The 23,399-nt window shown below is 36.0% G+C and overlaps 1 protein-coding gene across 8 annotated transcripts in view; it reads right to left on the reverse strand.

Annotated features, from left to right (window-relative positions):
• cabin1 (calcineurin binding protein 1) overlaps positions 1–23,399 on the reverse strand; it is a 158,434-nt gene that overhangs the window by 28,660 nt on the left and 106,375 nt on the right. For all 8 annotated transcript variants that reach the window (XM_087265546.1, XM_087265544.1, XM_087265542.1 and 5 more), the window contains one exon: positions 22,440–23,141. In XM_087265546.1, coding sequence (XP_087121672.1) covers positions 22,440–23,141 — 702 coding nt within the window. The remainder of the gene's footprint in view (positions 1–22,439; positions 23,142–23,399) is intronic.

Consider the following 23,399-nt stretch of genomic DNA (forward strand, 5'->3'; position numbering starts at 1 on the left):
AGCCATTGAAATGAATGGGTTTCATAGCGCAGTGCTTTCAGCACCTTGTGTGAAAGCTGCTTCTGCTTCTTCCGTTTAACACTGAAAAATGTTGGGGGAAAAACACCATTGACCTTCATAGGATTTTTTGTTTCTATAATAGCTGTTATTGGATGCTTTTTTGACATTGTTTAGAATTTATTATTTTGTATTCAACAGAAGAAAGGAGTTTATGACAAGTTATGTTGTGTTGGTAATGTCAAGTTTTAATGACAAAGACAGGTTTATAACCATCTAAGAGTGGGTAAATAGTGAGAAAAACTATCATTTTTGCATTTTTGAGTGAACTGTCCCTTTAAAATGTCATCAACAGTTTTAATGTTGTTCCAACTTAGTGATAATTACAATTAAAACAAAGGTTTTTCTAAACAAATGTGAGAGATTTCTATTATTTTCACCAAACTGGCATTGTTAGGGACTTAGGGAGGATTTATAAGTGTAAAAAGAATTAAATCCCTTTACAAATAATAGCATATGTACTTGACATAAATATAAAGTGAGCTGACGGATGTGTTTCTTCCCAAATTAACATGCGGAGAGTTTAGTGAATCATTCAGAAAGCACATTTGCATAAAGTGTTTTAAGGTACCACTTGGCGTAAAAGTACATTACAACTGTTTATCTGTGAATCATATTCTTTTGTAAGTTGATTGAAAGGGGGAGTTCACAGTTTTTTAGATTATTAAAACAGTATACCCAATAATATTATGAATATTCAAATTCAATGTGAAAAATATGTTTTCTATATTTAAATCTGAATGGATCTTAAACACACGTATATGGTACTTCAAACTCTACAAAAAAAAAAAAAAACTACGAAAAAATAATAATCAGCAAGTGGTACATGTGTGTACACGAGTGTATACATGCTAGTCAGCACAGCAAGCCATTGAAATGAATGGGTTTCATAGCGCAGTGCTTTCAGCACCTTGTGTGAAAGCTGCTTCTGCTTCTTCTGTTTAACACTGAAAAATGTTGGGGGAAAAACACCATTGACCTTCATAGGATTTTTTGTTTCTATAATAGCTGTTATTGGATGCTTTTTTGACATTGTTTAGAATTTATTATTTTGTATTCAACAGAAGAAAGGAGTTTATGACAAGTTATGTTGTGTTGGTTTGGTCAAGTTTTTATGACAAAGACAGGCTTAAAACCACCTAAGAGTGGGTAAATAGTGAGAAAAACTTTCATTTTTGCATTTTTGGGTAGACTGTCCCTTTTAAATGTCATCACTAGTTTTAATGTTGTTAAAATTAGTGATAATTACAATTAAAACAAAGATATTTCCAAACAAATGTGAGCAATTTCTGTCAATTTGACCAAATTGGGGTTGTTGGGGAGGGTTTATTAATGTAAAAAAAACAATCTTTGCATAAATAATGGCATTTGTACTTGGCATAATTGTAAATGAAAAATAACATGGACAAAGCTATTACTTAAAATTTACCAAGAAAATCGGCTAAATATGGTCAAAAATTGTTCCGGTCAACTTCGTTAACACATAAAAAAGTTTTGATAATTGTATTTTATAAAGCTCGAGTCTTTTATTTTTTGTAATTTTTTGAACGAGATGCTAATGGTCTAACCTAATTCAATTCATTATGCTAAGCTAAGCTAATAATGTACCTGAATCATTAACTAAAGAGCTTGATTTCCTCAACAAACTGTGTCAATGAACATACCATTGAACTGAATAACTAAACAAATCCATACTGAAAGTGTTCTGTATAATTTGAAAAACAAGTAAAAACCCTTGGAAAAACATAATAATAATAATAATTCACTTTTTTCTTCTTCTGCAAGACCCTCAGTCCTGATCAAAACTCCTAAACTTAAAAAAAAACAAAGCATAAATCCATACTGTCCTCCAGAACCAATCATATCACTCATTATTGTGTAAAAGGCCTGCCAGAAACACACTCAGAAATCAGCTGATGATGATTTCTGGCAGAAGTGCGCCTCGCTAATAAAGCACCATAATCAGATCATCTACAAATATGGAATAAAAGGCAGTGCACACACACAGACACACAGACACGCACAAACACCGGCAGAGTCCCAGGAGGACGCAGAGGGAATAAAGAATCTGCACCAACGCTGTGATTTGCCAAAATGTGCAGATGCCGTTATGGTGTCCTGAAAATGAACAAGCCCAAACAAGTTCTGTCTGTACATGATACGCGCACAAATAAAAGAAAATATGTTAGTTATGGGTAGCACAAACAAAACCGCTCATTAGAACGCTTCAGAAGAATTTGAAGAAAGCACCTGCTAATATAAAGCAAGGTTACCTTCACCTTTGACTGGTCATCACCAACACTTTCATGAAGAAGGGCAGCCAGGATCTTCAAAATTTCACTAACACTCGGCAACATTACCATATTTTCTGAATTATAAAAAGGAATTCTGAAGTATGTTATCATCTCATATCATATGTGCTGTGACTCCACGCATTCCTAAGTAATGTGATGCAATTAGCATCAATTCACACATTTGTACTGGTGCTAGATGAGTGAAATGAATAATTATTCTACACATTTTAAAACATGATGCTACTTTCAGCTTCACTTTAAATACTTGAAAAAATATATTGTTTTAAAATATAAAATAACAAAATATATATTAAAGTTATATAAATATATATTTATAATCTATATAATGCATATATATATATATATATATATATATATTAGGGCTGTGCAATTAATCGAAAATCCGATTTCGATTTTGGCTTCTAACGATTATGAAAAAACATTAATCGAGAAAAACGATTATTGCATCATATACCACCCCCTTTCCAGTTGTACACGTGTTGCTCTTAAAAGCGCGAAAGACCGCGTGATTCTGTGTGCCACGCACACACAGAACAGAAGCATGCAGACAGCATTCGGTCGCATTCGCACACTGAGACGAGCAGAGCGCAGTCAGCACACACATATATAAAGTCATCTTAACGTGAGCGCTTTAATGGTCAAATAGGTGTCAAAATGTGGTGTTTAGTGAATATTCATATTAACCATCATTTTTGTAATAAACAAACGAGTTGAGAATCAAAAGACATGAGAAAGAGAAACCATTAAAGAGACAGCGCGCTATAATCCTTCTGCCGCCTGTTTTTATGATTATTAATCAAACAACAAATGGAGAAGATGTCTCTCTGCTCTTGACTGAAGGACTTTTGTAGCTAAAGTGTTTTTCTTACAGTGAAGATGCTAAAAGCACAGTTTGTTTCATATTTTTATTCTGTTATATTTATTTCTCTTTCCTTTGCAGGGTGGAAAATAACTGTATATATGCAGTTGAAGTCAGAATTATTAGCCCCCCTGAATATTAGTAGCCCCTTTCCTCCCCAATTTCTGTTTAATGGAAAGAAGATTTCTGAACATATTAGTTTTAATAACTCATTTCTAATAACTGATTTATTTTCTCTGTCATGATGACAGCACATAATATTTGACTAGATATTTTTCAAAATACATGCATTCAGATTCAAAGAGCGATTTAGAGTAATTAGGCAAGTCATTGTAGAACAGTAGTTTCTTCTGCAGACAATCAAAAAATATATTGCTTAGGGGGGCTAATATTATAGACTTTAAAATGGGCTTCAAAATATTTAAACCTGCTTTTATTCCAGCCAAAATAAAAATAAAAAAGCCTTTCTCCAGAAGAAAAAATATTAATGGAAATACTGTTAAAATTTGTTGCTCTGTTAAACATCATTTGGGAAATATTTACTTTTAAAAAAATCTCAGGAGCGCTAATAATTTTGACTTTAAAAGCAATCGTTTTGAATAATCGCGATTGCAATTATGACCAAAATAATCGTGATTATGATTTTTCCCAAAATTGAGCAGCCCTAATATATATATATATATATATATATATATATATATATATATATATATATATATATATATATATATATATATATATTATAAGTGCAACAATACAGTTAGCTTACGGTTCAATACATACCTCAGTTTTTTAACATGGTTTTTAGCTCGGTTCGGTTCAGTTCTGATGGCTTGACACATGTGTTTTTCTTTTGTTATACTATGCTTAGGCAATAGGATTAGTAAGAAGTTAAGGAGAAAAAAAATAAAACATTTATTGCAATACTCCTTTATTTTACTTTAAAGCCAAGAAAAGTGCACTAGTTCCTAGAGTATTGTATAAAAAAATAACACTGAAATCCCACAGCTGCTGATAGCCCATGTACAGACTGGGGAACACATACATTGAAACACTTTGAAAGTAAACATATTACTAAACATAAATTGATCATTTCAAATCAACATATTTGTACTTCAGTAAACATAAATAAATCATCGTAATTATATCAGTGCTGAAAAAAGCGTGAGACGGTAGTCTTTAGGTTAACACGAATCAAGTGCTTTTATAAGATGACAAAAGCCCGCATCTCCAATCACTGAAAACGGCTGCAAATCTCAAGCAATGAACACCCACACTGCCTTTGTTATTTTTATGTGTCTCTTGAAACCCGTTTTCGTTACTGCAGACTAGTTCAGTAAACAGAAAGAAAGAAGAAATGCCCGCATGTGTTTAGCGTTTTTCCTTATAGCAAACACAACAGTAATCTGCTAGTGATTGCGTTGATTTGGCTTTTCAGGTTTAATTATTGTGACCTTCCGATTGCAACAGAGAAATACAGGGAAATCTGTAGACTGATGGCGTTTCATGCTGTTCAGCCTTATAATTTTAAAATGTGAGCAAAAATCACCTGCTTTAGACATTATGCTCGAGAATCATTCAAATACTAGCTCGAAAGTAACGTTGGTGAAGTAGCAACGGTTTCGGCTGTTCTGACGTCATCTGCAGAAGTGAATAATTGACTTTTAGACTCTCCGTGTTTGATTTTCTTTTTTATATACACGATTATGCCGTCAAACTGTTGTATAAGCACAATATCACACGGGTAGCAGTGCAATGTGGCTGTATATCGTCACTGTTAGGAGACTAAGACAATTGTCCTGCATAAAAATACAGCCATGTCGCTCTGCTACGAGTGTGATATTGCTCACATATATATATATATATATATATATATATATATATATATATATATATACACTTTTACCAGCATCAGTCCTAATGACAGCAACCAAGGATGCGCTAAATTACATGTTTTTTACTTTTTATTTTACTTGATTTAGGGCTGGAATAAAATCGAAATGAAATCGCAGACATAATTAAGCGAAGCTGAAATTGTCATGCACATCTTGTCAGGGAATTTTCAGTGGATTGACTTCCACTGATTAATTATTCACCACAGAAAACAACAATGTGCACTGGCATCATAAACATTGCCAACTTAGATTTCACATAGACTTTAAACAGCCCCTTTAAAATACTGCAAACAGGCTTACTAGAAAAAGTTATGAAGCTCTGATTGAGTTTTCTTTTCTTTTAGATCCTCACAAACATTTGAGACATTTCGGGTCGGCAGGATACAGAACAAAATCCCCCAAGGAGCTCTTTACTGGAGTGCCAGTAGTCATGGCAACAGGAGGAGCGGGCAGAGACTGGGCATCCCTGGTGTCCGTCCGCACAGAAAAAGACGATGATGACACCATTACCGATCATATTGCATCATATTCCCTCTGAGAACACGGAGAATTGCGTAACGTCACAGTCAGGGTGCTCATAGATGTCATATAGCGGAAATATAAAATACTACAGGACATGAATCATGATATAATTTCAGAATCAATATCGCAATGTGTGCAGCGATTTTCACTTAAATATATTCACTGACTTGTGACTGAGTATAATTTCAAGCTAATTCAAACTGTTTGTGCACAAGTCGTTATAAAACTTGAAGATTTTTTGCGTTATTTATCCGATAAAGACTATACAGTAATATTTTATTTTGATTATTGAATTTCTGTACCGGGCGTCACGGTGGCGCAGTGGGTAGCACGATCAAATTACACCAAGAAGGTCGCTGGTTCGAGCCCCAGCTGGGTCAGTTGACATTTCTGTGTGGAGTTTGCATTTTCTCCCCAGGTTGGTGTTGGTTTTTCTCCGGGTGGTTTGCTCCGGTTTCCCCCACAGTCCCAACACATGTGCTATGGGGGAGTTGAAGAAACTAAACTGGCTGTAGTGTTTGAGTGTGAATGCAAGAGTGTTTGGGTGTTTCCCACTGTTGGGTTGCAGCTGGAAGGGCATCTGCGGTGTAAAACAAATGCTGGATAAGTTAGCAGTTCATTCCACTGTGGCGACCCCTGATTAGGGTTGTAACAATATACCGGTATGATGGTTTACCACGATTTGAACGTGCACGATTATCATACCATGAACAATTGCATATCAACGGTTTTAACCCTTAAAGACCGAGACAGCCGCCCGCGGCTAAAAATAAGTATTGCTCTTAAATGTTTAATAACTTTTGATCCGCTGATCCGATTCATACAATTCAAAGATTGGCATAAAGAAGAGAATCTCAGCTTTCCAGTGCTGTATCACATAACATTCGCGGGCTCCGGAATCAGTGCGGTTACGTCATCAACATTTGACAACGCTGATTTGACAAAGAAACGCTCGTCACTGTGTCTCCGGACAAATCAGACATGATACATTGATGCATTGTCCCTCCTCCATGCCCAGATTGGTTCAAACTCGCTATATCACAACCAATAAGCATAGGTTTCGCTTTTGTTTGTGGACCAAGCTTTTTGAACAACACGGAATGAGAGATAGGCTGTACATTTATGCGCGGCTAAATAAAACGCAAAAAAAAAGTTTTGCATGAAATAATTCTCATACTAAGTACTTTTGCATGCACAGCAGCACAGAAACATGACAAAACAGTGACACAGCAAAGACGAACTGCTGCTCTTGCTGTTTTCAAAAGACGCAAATGAAGGTGCAGCTGTTTGTCTGCATTGCAGACAACCATATCCAAATCCATATCCACAGACAACCATATCCATGCTGGCACATAAAACCTAAGGATGTTCCATATTGAATCTAGTTTCGTTATGTAACTATTTATAGTATAGTAAATATTTATATCTATTTTTTACTGAGGATTTGCACCATGTTTATTTGGACTTTATTTGGACTTTGACACATTATTTATTATTTTTTTATTTTTATTTGTTCATTGTAAGCGGTGTTGTTTATAGTAACTAAAAATATATTATTTGGAAAAAGTCAAATTTGCTTCACTGTTCTATTATTTTGTAACATACCGTATACCGCGAAACCGTCAAACCGTGGTATTGTTTTAGACGATTATCATACCGTAAAAAATTCATACCGTTACAACCCTACCCCTGATTAATAAAGGGACCAAGCCAAAATTAAAATGAATGGATGAATTTCTGTACCTGACTGCGAAGATAACCCTTAAAAATGTATTATTTAATTAGTGTCTTTGCTCTATTGTATTTTATGATTGTAATTTACTTATTATATTATATGCAAATGCACTACTCTATAAAATCATACTTCATGAATAACTCAGTTTGGAATCCATCTTATGAAACGATGTTCATATCACAATATATATTGCAGAAAAACGTTCTGAAAAGACTTGTTCCCCGTGCGGGCCTAATCCAGGGTGTTTGAGCAGATGGCTTCGACAGCTCTGTTTAGGAAGGACTCATCACTGTAGCCTGACTGGTGTGATTTTGCTGTGGAGAGCATCTGCATAATACATTATATAAAAAAAAATGTGTAAAGTGCAAAATATATTTACAGCTGAACCAATTTGGGAAGAAACAGACATTCATTTTAGTGTTCACTCTACATTTGATCACCAAAAACATCATTTGAAAAGACTACTTTACAAAAGTGTTGTTGCCTATCCAGATGTTAGGAACAGCAAATAATACCTTGATTTCATTTGGTATCAGTAGTGGCTCATATGAAAGTTAAAGGCCTCTAGATTACGCTTATTTGAGCACAATAAAATATGATCAGGCCTTGATTATTAACGATTTCATTAAGACAGTAAGGTCTGACTCTGCTTAGACTAAAGTCTCATCACTGAACAGAAATAATGTCCAGTATAGAATATAAAGTCCTGCTGCAGTGGAGACAGAATGAATATTGTGTCTGACTCCATCATGAGCTTGGAGGACTGCATCCATACATCTCTGACATGACTCAAATCACTGATTAATAAAGTCTTCAGGAATGAAGAAGAAAGCGTTCCTGCAGGACTCCCAGAGATCATCAAGATTCACCTTCAACGCCTCCTTCATCTTACCCCAGACATGCTCAATAATGTTTAAGTCTGGTGACTGGGCTGGCCAATCCTGGAGCACCTTGACCTTCTTTGGTTTCAGGAGCTTTGATGTGTGAAGTATGAGGAGCGCTATCCTGCTGGAGAATTGTCTCTCTCCTGTGGTTTGTAATGCAATGGGCAGCACAAATGTCTTGATACCTCAGGCTGTTGATGTTGCTAAACACTCTGCAGATCTCTCGCACGCCCCATACTAAATATAACCCCAAACCATCATTTCTCCTTCACCAAACTTGACTGATTTCTAAGAATCTTAGCTCCATGCGGGTTCCAGTAGGTCTTCTGCAGTATTTGTGATGATTGAGAAGCAGATCAACAGACGATTCATCAAAAAAAATCCACCTCGTGTCACTTTTCCAAGAAGTCAAGCTATTATTTGTTGCTTTTACAACTGAGATCAACGACAAGACATTGGTCAGGTAGTGTAATTCTACATGACTATAAAATAATTTTTTGTGATTTCAATGTGATCATGATTCAAATATTGAACTATGGGTTACGTCATTTTACAATTTTGTAATTGAGTGAAGTTTCACAAACTAATTTCGAGAGGAGCACGTGATCTGATTGACTGCAGCCGGTCTCTCATTTACAATCATTAGTTAGCCAATCAGATTAATCCATACTCACTATAAGTAGCGTTGCAAAAATCACTCCCTTATTTTCGTTTTCCGAAGAACCCCCCCCCAGGCACAGAAAACATAACAAAGATCTCTCACAGTTTAAAAATCAGCCTTCAGAATGCCAGCGAAGCCTGAAAGCAGACTGCATTTTGCAAATAATTCCATTGTAATTAAAAAATAAATTATATTGCAAGCACATTCCTAGATTCAGTAGCATAATATTTAATGAATATCACAAGTAGAATGTTCAAGGGCATAATATGTACCATATTTCTTTCAAATGTTAAAATTCAGAGCCATTTTGACTAGTAAGAGAGTTTCCACGACTTTCATTCTTACTCTGCTTCAAGCTACCATGATAATAAGTGTTGAATTCTTTACTAATCCATCACCATGATTTCTGTAGGATGTAATGGAGACCACAACTCCCATGATTCCACACTCTGTCACTCCGTCGTCAACCTTTGTTTGTTGTGAATACACGCCCTCTAGTGGCGAAAATGACTCACTGTGCCTTTAAATGATCATTATTCAAAGACATAAATTACATTTGAATACTAAACACTCTATTAATGAGCATGCAAATATGCAGATGACTAATTTAAGAATGGCCTAAATCAAATTCTGTTACTATAAACTTCATTAGGAATGTGCTTTGATTTGTTCTGCAGTGTAATAGATTTACAACATGTATACCACACCACACACTAAAGACATACGATTAATCAACACATTTTTTCATTTAATTATCCAAAACTGCTAAAATATGCTGACTTGTGTTCAACAAATGTTCAAATCCAGAGAAATAAGCAAGTTTAACTAGTGAAATATAGCTTTCAGCCTTAATCTGCTTCATACGACCATGATAATAAGTGTTGAATACTTGAACACAGTCCTGTATGATGTAATGAAGACTACAACTCCCATGATTCAACACTCAGTCACGTCCTCATCAAACAACGCCTTTGTTTGTTGTGAATACACGCCCTCTAGTGGTGAAAATTACACACTTTGCTTTTAAATGATCATAATTCAAAGATGCAAATTACATATAAATATTAAACACTCTTTTGATGAGCATGCAAATATATGCCGATGACTAATTTAGGAATGGCTCTAATCAAAATCGAATTCAACTTATTTCCTAAATCAAATGTAAACCCCTAAAATACTTCTATATACACCTAAACTCTAATATACCTAATAAATTACCACATGCTCGCATTAAACTGCAGTGCATTACACACGTATAACATTTCCCATTAGGCTGTTGTCAGAATGAGATCTGATAATGTTGCGTCTGCAAAACTCAACATGACTAGAGAAAGCAGCGGCGGCGGAGCTGGAATGATGTTTCATCTGCTTATAATCTCAGGGTTTGTAGCTGCAGCGAAAGCCTTAATCCACGACTTCCTGGAGCTTAAATGGATGTTTGCGATGTGGATTTAGTGTGGGAAAACCTTAAAGGCGGACGATCACATGATGCGATCTGACCCCCAGAGATCAGAGTCCATGCTTTTAAATGGGGGGGGTGGCGGGAAGCTTCTGAGGGGTTTCATGTCATTCGGTTCATTTCGACGATGCTTTCCATCCACAATTTTTGATTTCCCTTCACGAGTCACATTGCAAGAATTCAATTTTGTCAGATACATGAACTCTGCCTTTAAATGTACCTGCTCTTTTTAATCAAATACATGCACAGAAGACAACAGGAGCATTAATAGGAAATAAACTAATGTAAATATTAATGCAACTTGCTTTCTGAGATTGTCAAATAAGTTCTTAAACATCTGTGATTGGTCTTAGTGTTTAACAGAAATGCCTGCGGTTGGCTTTAACAGTCACTGAATCTTCCACTATGCTGATGTAAATGTGTTTCCAGCTCCGCCTTCTTTTGGACTGATCACAATATAGTTTGAATTTAAAACGATGGTTACTATAACAGCCCAATTTGGATAAAAGCCTAAAATGGGCAGTTACAGAGAGTTATAAATGGAAATAATCATTAATATTAAAATAATTATTATTCAGTCCTAACCAACTGTAGCTTAACAGCTTAACAGATAAGCTTGTAGCTCCAGATAAGAACATGGGAAAGCAGTTTAGGTAACTTTGCTGACATTTGTTCTTCTCAATATCTACTTTTTTTTGTAAAACTACAACAAAGAGGGGGAAAAGTATGTACTAGGGTTGGGCATCTAAGCTATAATGACGATCCGATACGCATCTCGATACAAAGAATACGATCCGATATATTAGCGATACATTTGTGACATATTGCGATGCGACACGATACGATTCACACCCATATCACGATACAATGCGATAATTCAGCACTAACTAATTAGATCAAGTTTATGAGATGATGTGAAAGAGGATGCTGTGCCATTGAATGAGTTTGATTGATTATTTATTAACCAAGCAAAACCAAGACTTTTTTTACAAACTGGCTTTTCTCTCAGAGCCAGAGTGTCAGTTTACAGTAGAGGGCCATTTTAGAACATATAGCACATATTATTTAAGTATTTTCAAGATAAACAGAATGTAAAAGTGCAATATGTATTATAAATACATATATTTGCACTCTTTCAACATAAAGGTTTAGCATTGCACAACAAGAATTGTGATTTAACTTTTCAACTATGAAAACAAGTTTTACAAAGATATATTTTGCCACTGAATATTCAAAACTTAAGGTGGTGAACTAGCAGTGTTATGCTGCTTTGAAACATCACTGTCACTGTAAACAACAGGCTAATAAAAATATAACAAACCAGCAATCTTCTTGCTGTGAGGTGGTCAAACTACCCACTGTGCCACTGTGACACCCAATTATTTTTATCATTATTATTATTAATATTATTATTATTGTAATTAAATAAAAATTAACAGAAGGAGGTGTTCAAAACCTTCGTTCTCCGTGACACTAGGCTGAATATCTTTGCAGATGAACAGGGCCGGCACGTCCATAGAGGCGACCTAGGCGGCCGCCTAGGGCGGAAGTATAGAGAGGGCGGCGTCCGCAACACCCCCCCTTACCACCCGCATCCTCAGTTATGTCCGCGACACCTACATCAGCGCCCGCTTGTCCTCAGTTATATCCGCGCATAGGGTGGCAGAATAGAGGTCCGCGACACCCACGTCCTCAGTTATATCCGCGCATAGGGCGGAAGAATAGAGGTCCGCGACACACGCGCGTCCTCAGTTATATCCGCGCATAGGGCGGCAGAACAGAGGTCCGCGACTCCGGTGCGTCCTCAGTTATATCCGCGCATAGGGCGGCAGAATAGAGGTCCACTGGAAGATGGAGCTTTCACAACAACACAGTGGCGCCGCTTCAAGTGAGATTTCAGATTAGTCGTACTGCCCGTGTATTTTACAGATGCGCGGCACACTTTTGCAAATTGCATCTGTCCTGTCATGTCGTCCATCCTTAAATCCATAATGTTGCCATACTTTAGATTTAAAACTCAGTGGGGAATAAAATGTTTGTTTTGCTTCTCGCGCTTTCTGAGGGCGCACCACTAGCTTCATCCACACACCTGATACAGTTGTAGTGTAAGTGTACACATCCGCAAATCCGTTGCTAAGGCTTACTTTAAGTAGGTCGATTAAATTATGCGCCAAAAACAGGTTGACAACACTTGTTAATAAATAAAAAATACATTCTATATTAAAAATATAAGCTGTATCTTGGAAAAACCGATGCATCTCGCAAAAACCGATGCATCTCGATTTGCTTCCAAAATTTCATTCATCCTCTGCTGCTCTACCGATGCACTCGCATCGTGCACGCGCATGACCGCGTATCGATACATATCGGTTAATCTTCCCATCCCTAGTATGTACAGTGTATGCATTCACATTTGATTAAACATGTTTAATTCAACCAGCTTAAAATTAAACTAGTTCACATGCAAATCTTATTACTCTTATAAGGAAAATCTATGAAATGAGACAATTTGTATCAAACATTAGCGAAACAATCATATTTTACACCACCAGCATAGCATGTATGCCATGAAGAAGTGTTTGTACAACAAAATACAGGCAAGATATTCACTCAAATAAAGAGCCTTTTTTTGTTGACAAGACAAAAAGAAGTGTGCTGTGCTTTTTATGTTGCTAGGCGACCACTGAATTAGCTGCGATATTGTGCGTGAGCGCTGCTGTTGATATTGTAAGGATTGTAATATTTAATAATATTGCGATATTCACTATTTGTGAAGTCATACAGCTCCGGATATCTGGAAACTGTGACCACTAGTCTCTCCTCCATCTTTAAAGGTCTTCGCAGCTGTCTTGCCACTGCTGTCACCTGCCTCTGCTTTCATTTGACCGGAGATTGAAAAAGACGCGACTGATGTAGCGCACTTTTAACGCTGAAAGTCGACTTTTTTTAACTGCAGGAGACTTTTTTGCTATGCAAGGTGCATGAGCAGTGCACAAAACACCCACGGCCTTTAGAAACCATTCAAAAATGCACCTCTCAATGCAAAAACGTGATGAGGGCCTAAATCAGATCCTGAAATAATCTGCATGTGTGTTACTCTCGACAATGTACACAAAGTATCGAGCAAGATTAGTCTAAAAAATGGTACATTTACAGGTCACAAATCACATTTACAAAATTTAATACATAAATTCAAAACGAAATTTATAAATATGCAAATCCAATTCGTAAATTTAACACACATTCCGCAATTTACAATTGAATTTGTAAATTCAAAACAACGTTTGTAATTGCACAAATCCAATTCGTAAATTCAAAGCACAATTCATAAATGAGCAAATCCGATTCGTTATTTCAAAACAAAATTTGTAACTGCACAAATCCAATTTGTAAATTCAAAGCACAATTCATTAATGCGCAAATCCAATTCGTAAATTCAAAACACAATTCGTAAATGCGCAAAATCCAATTCGTAAATTCAAAGCACAATTCATAAATGCGTAAATCCAATTCATGAATTCAAAACACAATTTGTAATTGCACAAATCCAATTTGTCCATTTACATATCACATTTCATAAATGCGCAAATCAAATTCGTAAATTCAAAACACAATACGTAAAAGTGCAAATCCAATTTATAAACTCAAAATGCAATTCGTAAATTCAAAACACAATTTGTAATTGCACAAATCCATTTTGTAAATTCAAAACAATTCATAAATGCGCAAATCCAATTCATTAAATCATAACACAATTCATAAATGCCCAAATTCTATTCAGAAATTCAAAACATAATTTGCAAATGCACAAATTCAATTCGTAAATTCAAAACACAATTCTATTTTATAAATATAATTCTATTTTTGCTTATATAAATATTTATGATTTTTACCTGTAAATTCACAAATTGTTTTTGGAATTTACAAATTGTTTTGAATTTGTGAATTGGATTTTGTAAATGTAAATTGTGCTGTGTGAGTTTTTGTAAACGTTTATTTTTAAGACTGATCTGAAAGTAAACCCAAGGCGTAGCCTATATACAGTGCAGTACCTTAAATGTCCAGTATTTATTCAAAAATATGTATTTTTTGACGAAATTTTTATAATATTTTTGCCATCAGTTGCCTGCTCTAGGAACATCAGAGACTTTTTCAAGATCATTTTACGTCTTGTAAAAAGGGACATAATAGATCCCCTTTAAATTAGCCAGACTCTAAAGCAAAAACATGCAAAACCTAAGAAGCCAATCTAAGAACTTACTGCATTGAGTTCATGAAATATACATACGGATATCTTGATAATGCATTATATATGTGGGCTCCAAATAAAGAGTATTGTTAAATTCGTCACGTACAACCTTTCCTCAATCGGCGAGGTAAAGATAGGCCAATTTGATCAGCGAGCAACATTAAAAATCTCTCTCCTTTCCACTGTCAGCTGAATGATTCTTCACCCAGAGAACCAGACGCCGCCGCTTCATAACAAACAACCACAGAATACACATTCATAAACACACACATGCTGAGACACTACAATTAGGACTCTCACACACACACACACACACACACACTCACAAAGCAGATGCAATTACACAGGCAGGGGAAATGAGAGGTGATACACTGTCAGAGACGTAGAGGCTGATAATGGACTAGATGAGTGCCGTGTGTGTTTGTATGTGTGTGTATGTGTGTGTGTGTTTGTGTATACTGCCAGCTAGAGCCATTAACCTCTCATACTAATAACATACTTTAGCGGCAACTTTGCTAGTTTGTTTTTTACCTTGATATAATTAAACACAGAGCTCAACACTTGATGGTATTGGCGGGAAAAATAGCATAATGAGTCATAATAACTTGTTTTCGGTTTACAAAACAAAGACACATTTATAGAGCGAGTTGTCATGCTTGCTCTGCTTAAAAACACTATATATGAGTTGTATTTTACACATTGCGTTTTAAATACTAAATGGTATCTAGTGTTTCGATACCATACTTTGGTACGATACCTTAAAAAATATAAATATTCTGTACCATTTTTGATACATGAATTTTTTATTTTAAAATATAAATAATTTTTTACAAATTTGTTATTATTATTATTTTTAAAAATACTAAAACGCATAATTTATTAAAAAATAACAATATTTATCAAAATACAAAGATAAAAAGCGTGTTCAAATTCAATACCACTGTTTTTAATTCAGACAGGCAGTGTTGGGCAATGGCGTTGCTACTAAAGTACTAATGCTAATAGCTTAACTGCATTTCTCAGTAGCGTGGTCGTAAGGGTGTCACGATCCTCCAAATTCTCGATTCGATTACATTTTCGATTCTAAAGGCACGATTCGATTCGATTTTAGATTATGAATAATTAATTCATTAATGACCAATTAATTATTTGTATCCTACCGTTTAAACTACCTGACCTGCATGGTCTTTGTTTTACCCATAAACAAATCATACAGTAAATGAATAAAGGCAAGTTACACACATAATTACCACCTGTCAATCACTTTTTCTGCGGGACTCGTGAATAGGCAGTGATCTGTGTCGTTATAATGGCGTCGGTAAAAAAGACGCACAACCAACAGGAACCAGCCAACAGTATCTGAGGTGTTCGCTAAAATGACTGAGTACAAGTGAGTGAAAGATTGAAGCAGTCCTCTGACTGCCTGGACCTGCTGTCTCGAGCGCATGGCTGTGTGTGCGTCTGTGTCTGTGTGGTCACGTGATGTGCATTTTCAGCGGTAGAGAGGAAGGAGGGCTGCTCAGAAATGCTACACGCCACTGTGGATGTCAAATCGTTGTCGTTTTAAAATGCCATTTAAAAACAAAGCCAGTGTAAACAGGGCCTGAGTGTGTACTTTTCGCGAGCGGATTTGCAACGGGGGCGGGCGGAGGATCGCGATGCCGGTGTTGTCTATCAGACGAACCGTACGTAATACGTACATAGCAGAGCTTGCAAAACGGTGTTTTTTTGTCGACAACACGAACGTTGTCAACATAACTCACTGGAAATCCAAAATGCTTCCACACCAGCGACTTCATTGAAAGAGGAGAGGGTTTAAGTTCTCTCTACGGGTCTCCTGCTTCTGCAGTTTAACAAGCACTTCAACAAGCCTGTTTTTTTGGGGCGTGGCAGCATCGACGATTCTATTTTTTGATTCGATAATCGAAATTGAGCATAAATTTCGATCGATTTCGATTGAAAATCGAAATCATGACACCCCTACGTGGTCGTAGCGTCGCTACTTTCTAAATCAAATAGCGTTTCTTTAGCGAAGCTATTTATTAGTCAAGTAGCGCAGTAGCGTCCACACAAGCTACATGTACTGTTCGCAGATCAATTAGTTGACGGGACCATTTATTCATTTTCTTGTCGGCTTAGTCCCTTTATTAATCCAGGGTCGCCACAGAGGAATGAACTGCCAACTTATCCAGCACGTTTTTACACAGCGGATGCCCTTCCAGCCGCAACCCATCTCTGGGAAACATCCACACACACACTCATACACTAAGGACAATTTAGCCTACCCAATTCACCTGTACCGCATGTCTCTGGACCGTGGGGGATACCGGAGCACCCGGAGGAAACCCACGCGAATGCAGGGAGAACATGCAAACTCCACACACCTGAGCTGAGATGTGACGGCACCAGAATATCAGAATTCCTATCAACATAAACATCTTTACTGTCACTTAATGCATCCCTGCTGAATAAAGGTACTCATTTTAAATACAGATCATACAATAGAGCACAAACATGTCTAACTTGTTACATTAATTCACTATAAACTCAAAGGAATGTGAGGTTAGAGTAATAAAAGGGCCTTTTCAGACCTCAGTGATTCTTTGTGAATTCTTCTACAATAGCGTACTTGACTCAGCACTCTCATGACAAATGTTATGGAGCTGGAGTTCTACACTATCATTAGCTCCACCAGTAATTTTCCACACTTCCATTTGTATTCAATTGACTCTCGCTTTCTCTCCCCGGGGATGCCTTAATGTCTGTAAAATATAACATGGTGTGGCTCTATCACACACACACACAAATTAAGCATTCCACTAGACAGCTTGCTTTATGACTTAAAGTAGTGCATTCATTATTGTTGTTTGCTAAAGCAAGCATTTTTGCTCGAATCCCTAAGCTGAAGAATGACATTTAAATACTATGTGGCATCTAGTGTTTCGATACGATACTTCGATAGGATACCTTGAAAAATATTGATATTCAATACCGTTTTTGATACCATTTTTAAATTTTGTTTAAATCTCTAAGCAGAAGAATAACATTTTAAAATACTAAATGGCATCTAGTGTTGATACAATATTTTGGTATGACACCTTGAAAAGTATTGATATTTAATACCGTTTTTAATACCATTTTTAAATTTAGTTTAAATCCCTAAGCAGAAGAATGACATTTTTAAATACTAAACGCCAACTATCATTTCAATACGATACTTCGGTACGATACCTTGAAAAATATCAATATTTGATATAATTTTTGATACCATTTTTGGACTGTTCCAATTTCTAAGCAGAAGAACGACATTTTTAAAATACTAAACGGCATCTATCGTTTCGATACGATACTTCGGTACGATACCTTGAAAAATATTGATATTTAATACCGTTTCTGATACCATTTTTTAATTTTGTTTAAATCCCTAAGCAGAAGAATGACATTTTTAAATACTAATTTGTCATCTAGTGTTGTCACAATACTAGCATTTCCAAATTCCATATGATAGCTTGAAAAATATCAATATTCGATACCATTTTTGATACAGCTGTACAACATTAAAAGTATACAAATTAAGTAATAAGGGGGGGGGGGATACTAAACCATACAATGTTTTGCATTTTATAATTTATTTAATTTATATTATGATAAATGTTATAATCGCTATGTCAGCAGTCCTTAGATCCAAAAAGACAATAAATTATTAGTAAAATTCTGTCATTAGTGAGTTTTTTTGGTTTGTTTGTTTTTTGCGAAAGCAAGTATTTTTATAAGCAGGTTTAGGATGTTTGTTTTAATCCTAAAGCAGAAGAATGACATTTTTTAATAATACTATATGGCATCTAGTGTTTCAATGCGATACTTCGGTACAATACCTTGAAAAATTGCGATATTCAATAACATTTTTGATACCTTTTTTGGACTTTGTTCAAATCCCCAAGCAGAAGAATGACATTTTTAAATACTAAATGGCATCTAGTGTTGTCACGATACTAGTATTCCAAATTCGATATGATAGCTCAATATTCGATACCATTTTTGATACAGCTATACAACATAAAAGTATATAAATTACGAAAAAAAGGGGGGAAATACTAAACCATTCAATTCTTGCATTTATAATTAATTTAATTTATTTATATTATGATAAATGTTAGAATCGCTATGTCAGCAGTCCTTAGATCCAACAAGACAATAAATTATTAGTAAAATTCTGTCATTAGTGAGTTTTTTTGGTTTGTTTGTTTTTTGCGAAAGCAAGTATTTTTATAAGCAGGTTTAGGATGTTTGTTTAAATCCCAAAGCAGAAGAATGACATATTGAAATACTTAATGGCATCTAGTGTTTCAATACGATACTTCAGTACGATACCTTGAAAAATTGCGATATTCGATACCATTTTCGATAGCATGATACAACATTAAGACTATAGTTATGAAGTAAAAAGGGGGAGGAGAACTACTCCATAAGCAATCAACTATTGCTTACATTTTGGTTTAGGAAGTTTGTTCAAATTCCCAAGCAGAAGAATGACATTTTCAAATATTTAATGGCATCTAGTGTTGTCACTATACTGGCTTTTCCAACTTCAATACAATACCTTGAAAAATATCAATATTTAATACAACAATACAACATTTCGTGTACATAAATGAAGTAAAAAGGTGGTGGGGAAACTAAACTATACAACGTTTTGCATTCTATAATATATTATGTTGTATTTATAACATAATGAATTTTATAACAGATCTCAGCAGTCCTCGTAGGGTAAAATATGACCAAACCCAAACTGTTTGATCAAGTGTTGGGTTAACACAACCAAGTATTATTAGTATTACTGAATGCTCCTTAAGTATATATTATCATGACATAATAGCCTTAGGTAACAGGTATAGTTTAGTCAAACTAGCTAAAAAATAGCCTAGCCTAACCATAGTTACAGGCATGAAACATGAAAAATCTGAAAAATATTTTAACTAAAATTTAAAGTGACGATTGAAAAGTCCCTGAAATTCCATGAGTCGGACACCAAAGAATTCCTGACTTTTAATATCTGGAATTCACCTTTTAAAATTCTCTGATATTCCAGATATTCCATGCCCCGTGTGAACCCTGCTTTCTTGAAAGAAACTAAGACAATTTGTGATTCGGGTGTCAGAAAATCAGAGTTAGAGAGAAGCTCATCACCTAGAACACCCTGTCAACAACACAGCAAACAAAAACTACCCAGAACCCCTTAGCAACCGCAGACCGACAGCCTGGAAACCACCTACGAGACTCTTGCAACCGTGGGCACGTTTTGCATGGGCAAACAAACACTACATGTTTACTTCAGAAATCTAGTTCAGCTTGCTTTCACGCACATCAAAGCAACACTAAGCTAATATTGTCTGATTTCCCTGACGAGACACATGACTAGTTTAATCCCACAGTGTAGCAAATTACTCGGACTTCCCCTTGTAAATCATTGATCTCGGTTTTGTTCAATAAACGTGTGGGATTTCCCCGTGGAAGTGGTTGTACGTAAATCTTGTGTCACCAGCTTTCAGAAGCCACGTCATGTTTAAAGTTGCAGCATTTAGTATTGATTTTGAACTAGGTTTTTTCTTTTTTTCACAAGCACAGGTTGCCAAATTGACGACATTAACAGGAGCGAATGTGCCTGAAGATCGTGCCTTACACTTATAATTGCTTGGCTAATATTTAAATTTGTGATATTTGCATTATTTTCTAATTAATAAACACCTTATGTCATTTTTTATAAACGCCCACTATGCCCACATATATTTGAGGGAGCCTTCAAGACTGAAATTCGGTGTGTTTTCCACTGACCCTAGACTCTAGATGGATGTCTGGCAGGTTGCCAGATAGACGGCACTAACACGAGCAAAAGCGCGTTACAGTCGATGTTTCTTCATGGGTGTTTTGTTTACACCAAAAATACCTGTAATGCTATCTTACCATACAACTATGGAACCAGACTAGTCTCAAAAATAATACGTTTACAAAAATAAAACTCAAACATGCACAGCACAATTCACATTTACAACATCCAATCTGTAAAATCAAAACACAACTTGTGAATTCACAAGTAAAAATACTTAATACGTAAATACAAATTAATTGGATTTGCGCATTTATAAATTGTGTTTTGAATTAACGAATTAGATTTGCCCATTTATGAATAGTGCTTTGAATTTACGAATTTTTATGAATTGTGTGTTAAAATTACGGATTGGAATTGCGCATTTATGACTTGTGTTTTGAATTAACGATTTAGATTTGCACATTTATGAATCGTGTTTTAAATTTACGAATTGGATTTGCTAATTTTTATGAATCGTGTGTTGAAATTACGAATTGGATTTGCGCATTTATGAATTGTGTTTTGAATTTACGAATAGAATTTGCGTGTTTATGAACTGTGTTTTGAATTAACGAATTAGATTTGCGTATTTATGAATTGTGTTTTAAATTCACGAATTGGATTAACGAATTTTTATGAATCGTGTTGAAACTACGCATTAGATTTGCACATTTATAAATTGTGTTTTTAATTTACGAACAGAATTTGCGTGTTTATGAATTGTGTTTTTAATTAACGAATTGGATTTGCAAATTTTTTATGAATCGTGTGTTGAAACTACGAATTGGATTTGCACATTAATAAATTGTGTTTTAAATTCACAAATTGGATTTGCGGATTTAAGAATTGGGTTTTGAAATTACGAATTGGATTTGCGCATTTATAAATTGGGTTTAAAAATTATGAAGTGGATTTGCGAATTTAGGAATTGGGTTTTGAAATTATGAATTGGATTTGCACATTTACTAGGTGGGTTTTGAATTACCGAATTGCGTTTTGAATTAACGAATTGGATTTGTGCATTTATGAATTGTGTTTCAAACTGAATGTGTATTTATGAACTGATTTGAATTTACGAATTTTTGTATGTGTAAATTGTAAATGTAATATTTTTGAGACTGATCTGGCTCCATATAAAATTAACTTAAACTTGCTCGTTCAGAGACGGGAACCATCTGGAGCTCCTAAACAGGACTCGAGACTTGTTAAACACTAGCCCGGAGTGCTGCAATATAACTGGCTAAACTGGCAGTGGGCGGAGTTACACATACCAAAACAAAGGCAAACATTCCAACACGTAACGCACATTTTTAAAGCAGAATAACTGACATAAGCATTGTTTTTTTTAGAAAAATAAGTATATTCACTCAGCATGTCTCCCAAACATCTGCAAACATAATATTATTATGTTTTATAACAGTCAAGAACGTACATACATCACCCTTAAAGTGGACCTAATATGCAAAAATCCCCTTAATAAGGGGTTTAAACACAGTTGTGTGGCAGCAGCCTGTGAATATAACCAGCCTCTAGTGGTAAACATTGATTAATTCTATTTTTAATAATCACACTTGATCGAAACAGTCTGCAGAAACACTTTGATTGACATTCTCCCTTTGTACGCGTCATCAGAAGGGGAAAGCCCCGCCCACTACTGACCATCATTAGCATAAACAGCCTGTTGTAAATCTGCCACTATACTAAAACACAGGTAATTTTAGCTCCACCCTATTATTAAAATAGGATCTCATTTGAATTTAAAGCAACAGTCACTAAAAGAGCACAATTAAATCAACACCTAAAAAGCGGCCAGTTACTCCAAACAACTATAAAACATGATCAGCATCGTATTTTAAGCTGTAACGTCACGTCACACACAGACTTATTTGGCATCTAGTAAAAATGGGCATAATAGGTAGGATTTCAGCATTCCTCACCTGTTTGATCAGCATGTAGGTCTCCGACATGATCTTCTCGATGCGCTGAAGGTCGTAGGTCATGCCCTTTTGACCCTGCTGCCACACCCTGTACGCATCCAAAAGCAGCGTCTTTCCAGACTCCACGTCATCCAGCAGTTTCCTCTTCCTGCTGGGTCTCTGCGGGACCACCAGATCAGCGCCGCTGGGTAGAGGTGTGGGAGTGATTGGAGTCGTGGCTGGTTTAGCTGCGTTCACCTGATTTTGTATCTGTTGCTGCTGTTGTTGTTGTTGTTTAGTGCTAATGCTTAACTCCTCCAGCGATAGCTCTGACGCTCTACTGCTCTCTGGGAGTTTTTCAGTCTCTTCCGCTGCTGATTTAACAATCTCCTGTGATCCAGCATCAACATGTGGGTCTTTGAATTTTGAGGAACTCAACCACGAACCCGAGCCGAGCTCCATGGGTTCTGAAGTAGCCTGAAGTGTGGATGCCGTGGCCTGAGGCAAAGGCTCCAGGGAAAGCTGGAGTGTTGCTGAACATTTCTGAGGAAAGCTAGGAAGTCCGCTTTCACCTCCTGTAGCCGTAGGGGTTTCGGGGACTGCTGTTTTTGGCTGGCTGGACTGGGAGGATTTGGGATCCTCCGCGGCGGGTGGTCTGTTGGACACATCCGTCGTGGTCATTTCACCCATACCAGTGGCAGACGGTTTAGGGGGATCGCTCGTCTGAAAGAGAGAGAAAGAAAAGCAAGTATTCTAACACGCTTCCCACTCTTTCAAAAATACCTGTAATGCTATCTTACCATACAACTATGGAACCAGACTAGTCTCAAAAATAATACGTTTACAAAAATAAAACTCAAACATGCACAGCACAATTCACATTTACAACATCCAATCTGTAAAATCAAAACACAACTTGTGAATTCACAAGTAAAAATACTTAATACGTAAATACTTGCCCAAATTAATTGGATTTGCGCA

Source organism: Danio rerio, chromosome 8, assembly GCF_052040795.2.
Source record: "Danio rerio strain M-AB ecotype USA chromosome 8, GRCz13ab, whole genome shotgun sequence".
Classification (NCBI taxonomy): Eukaryota; Metazoa; Chordata; class Actinopteri; order Cypriniformes; family Danionidae; genus Danio; species Danio rerio.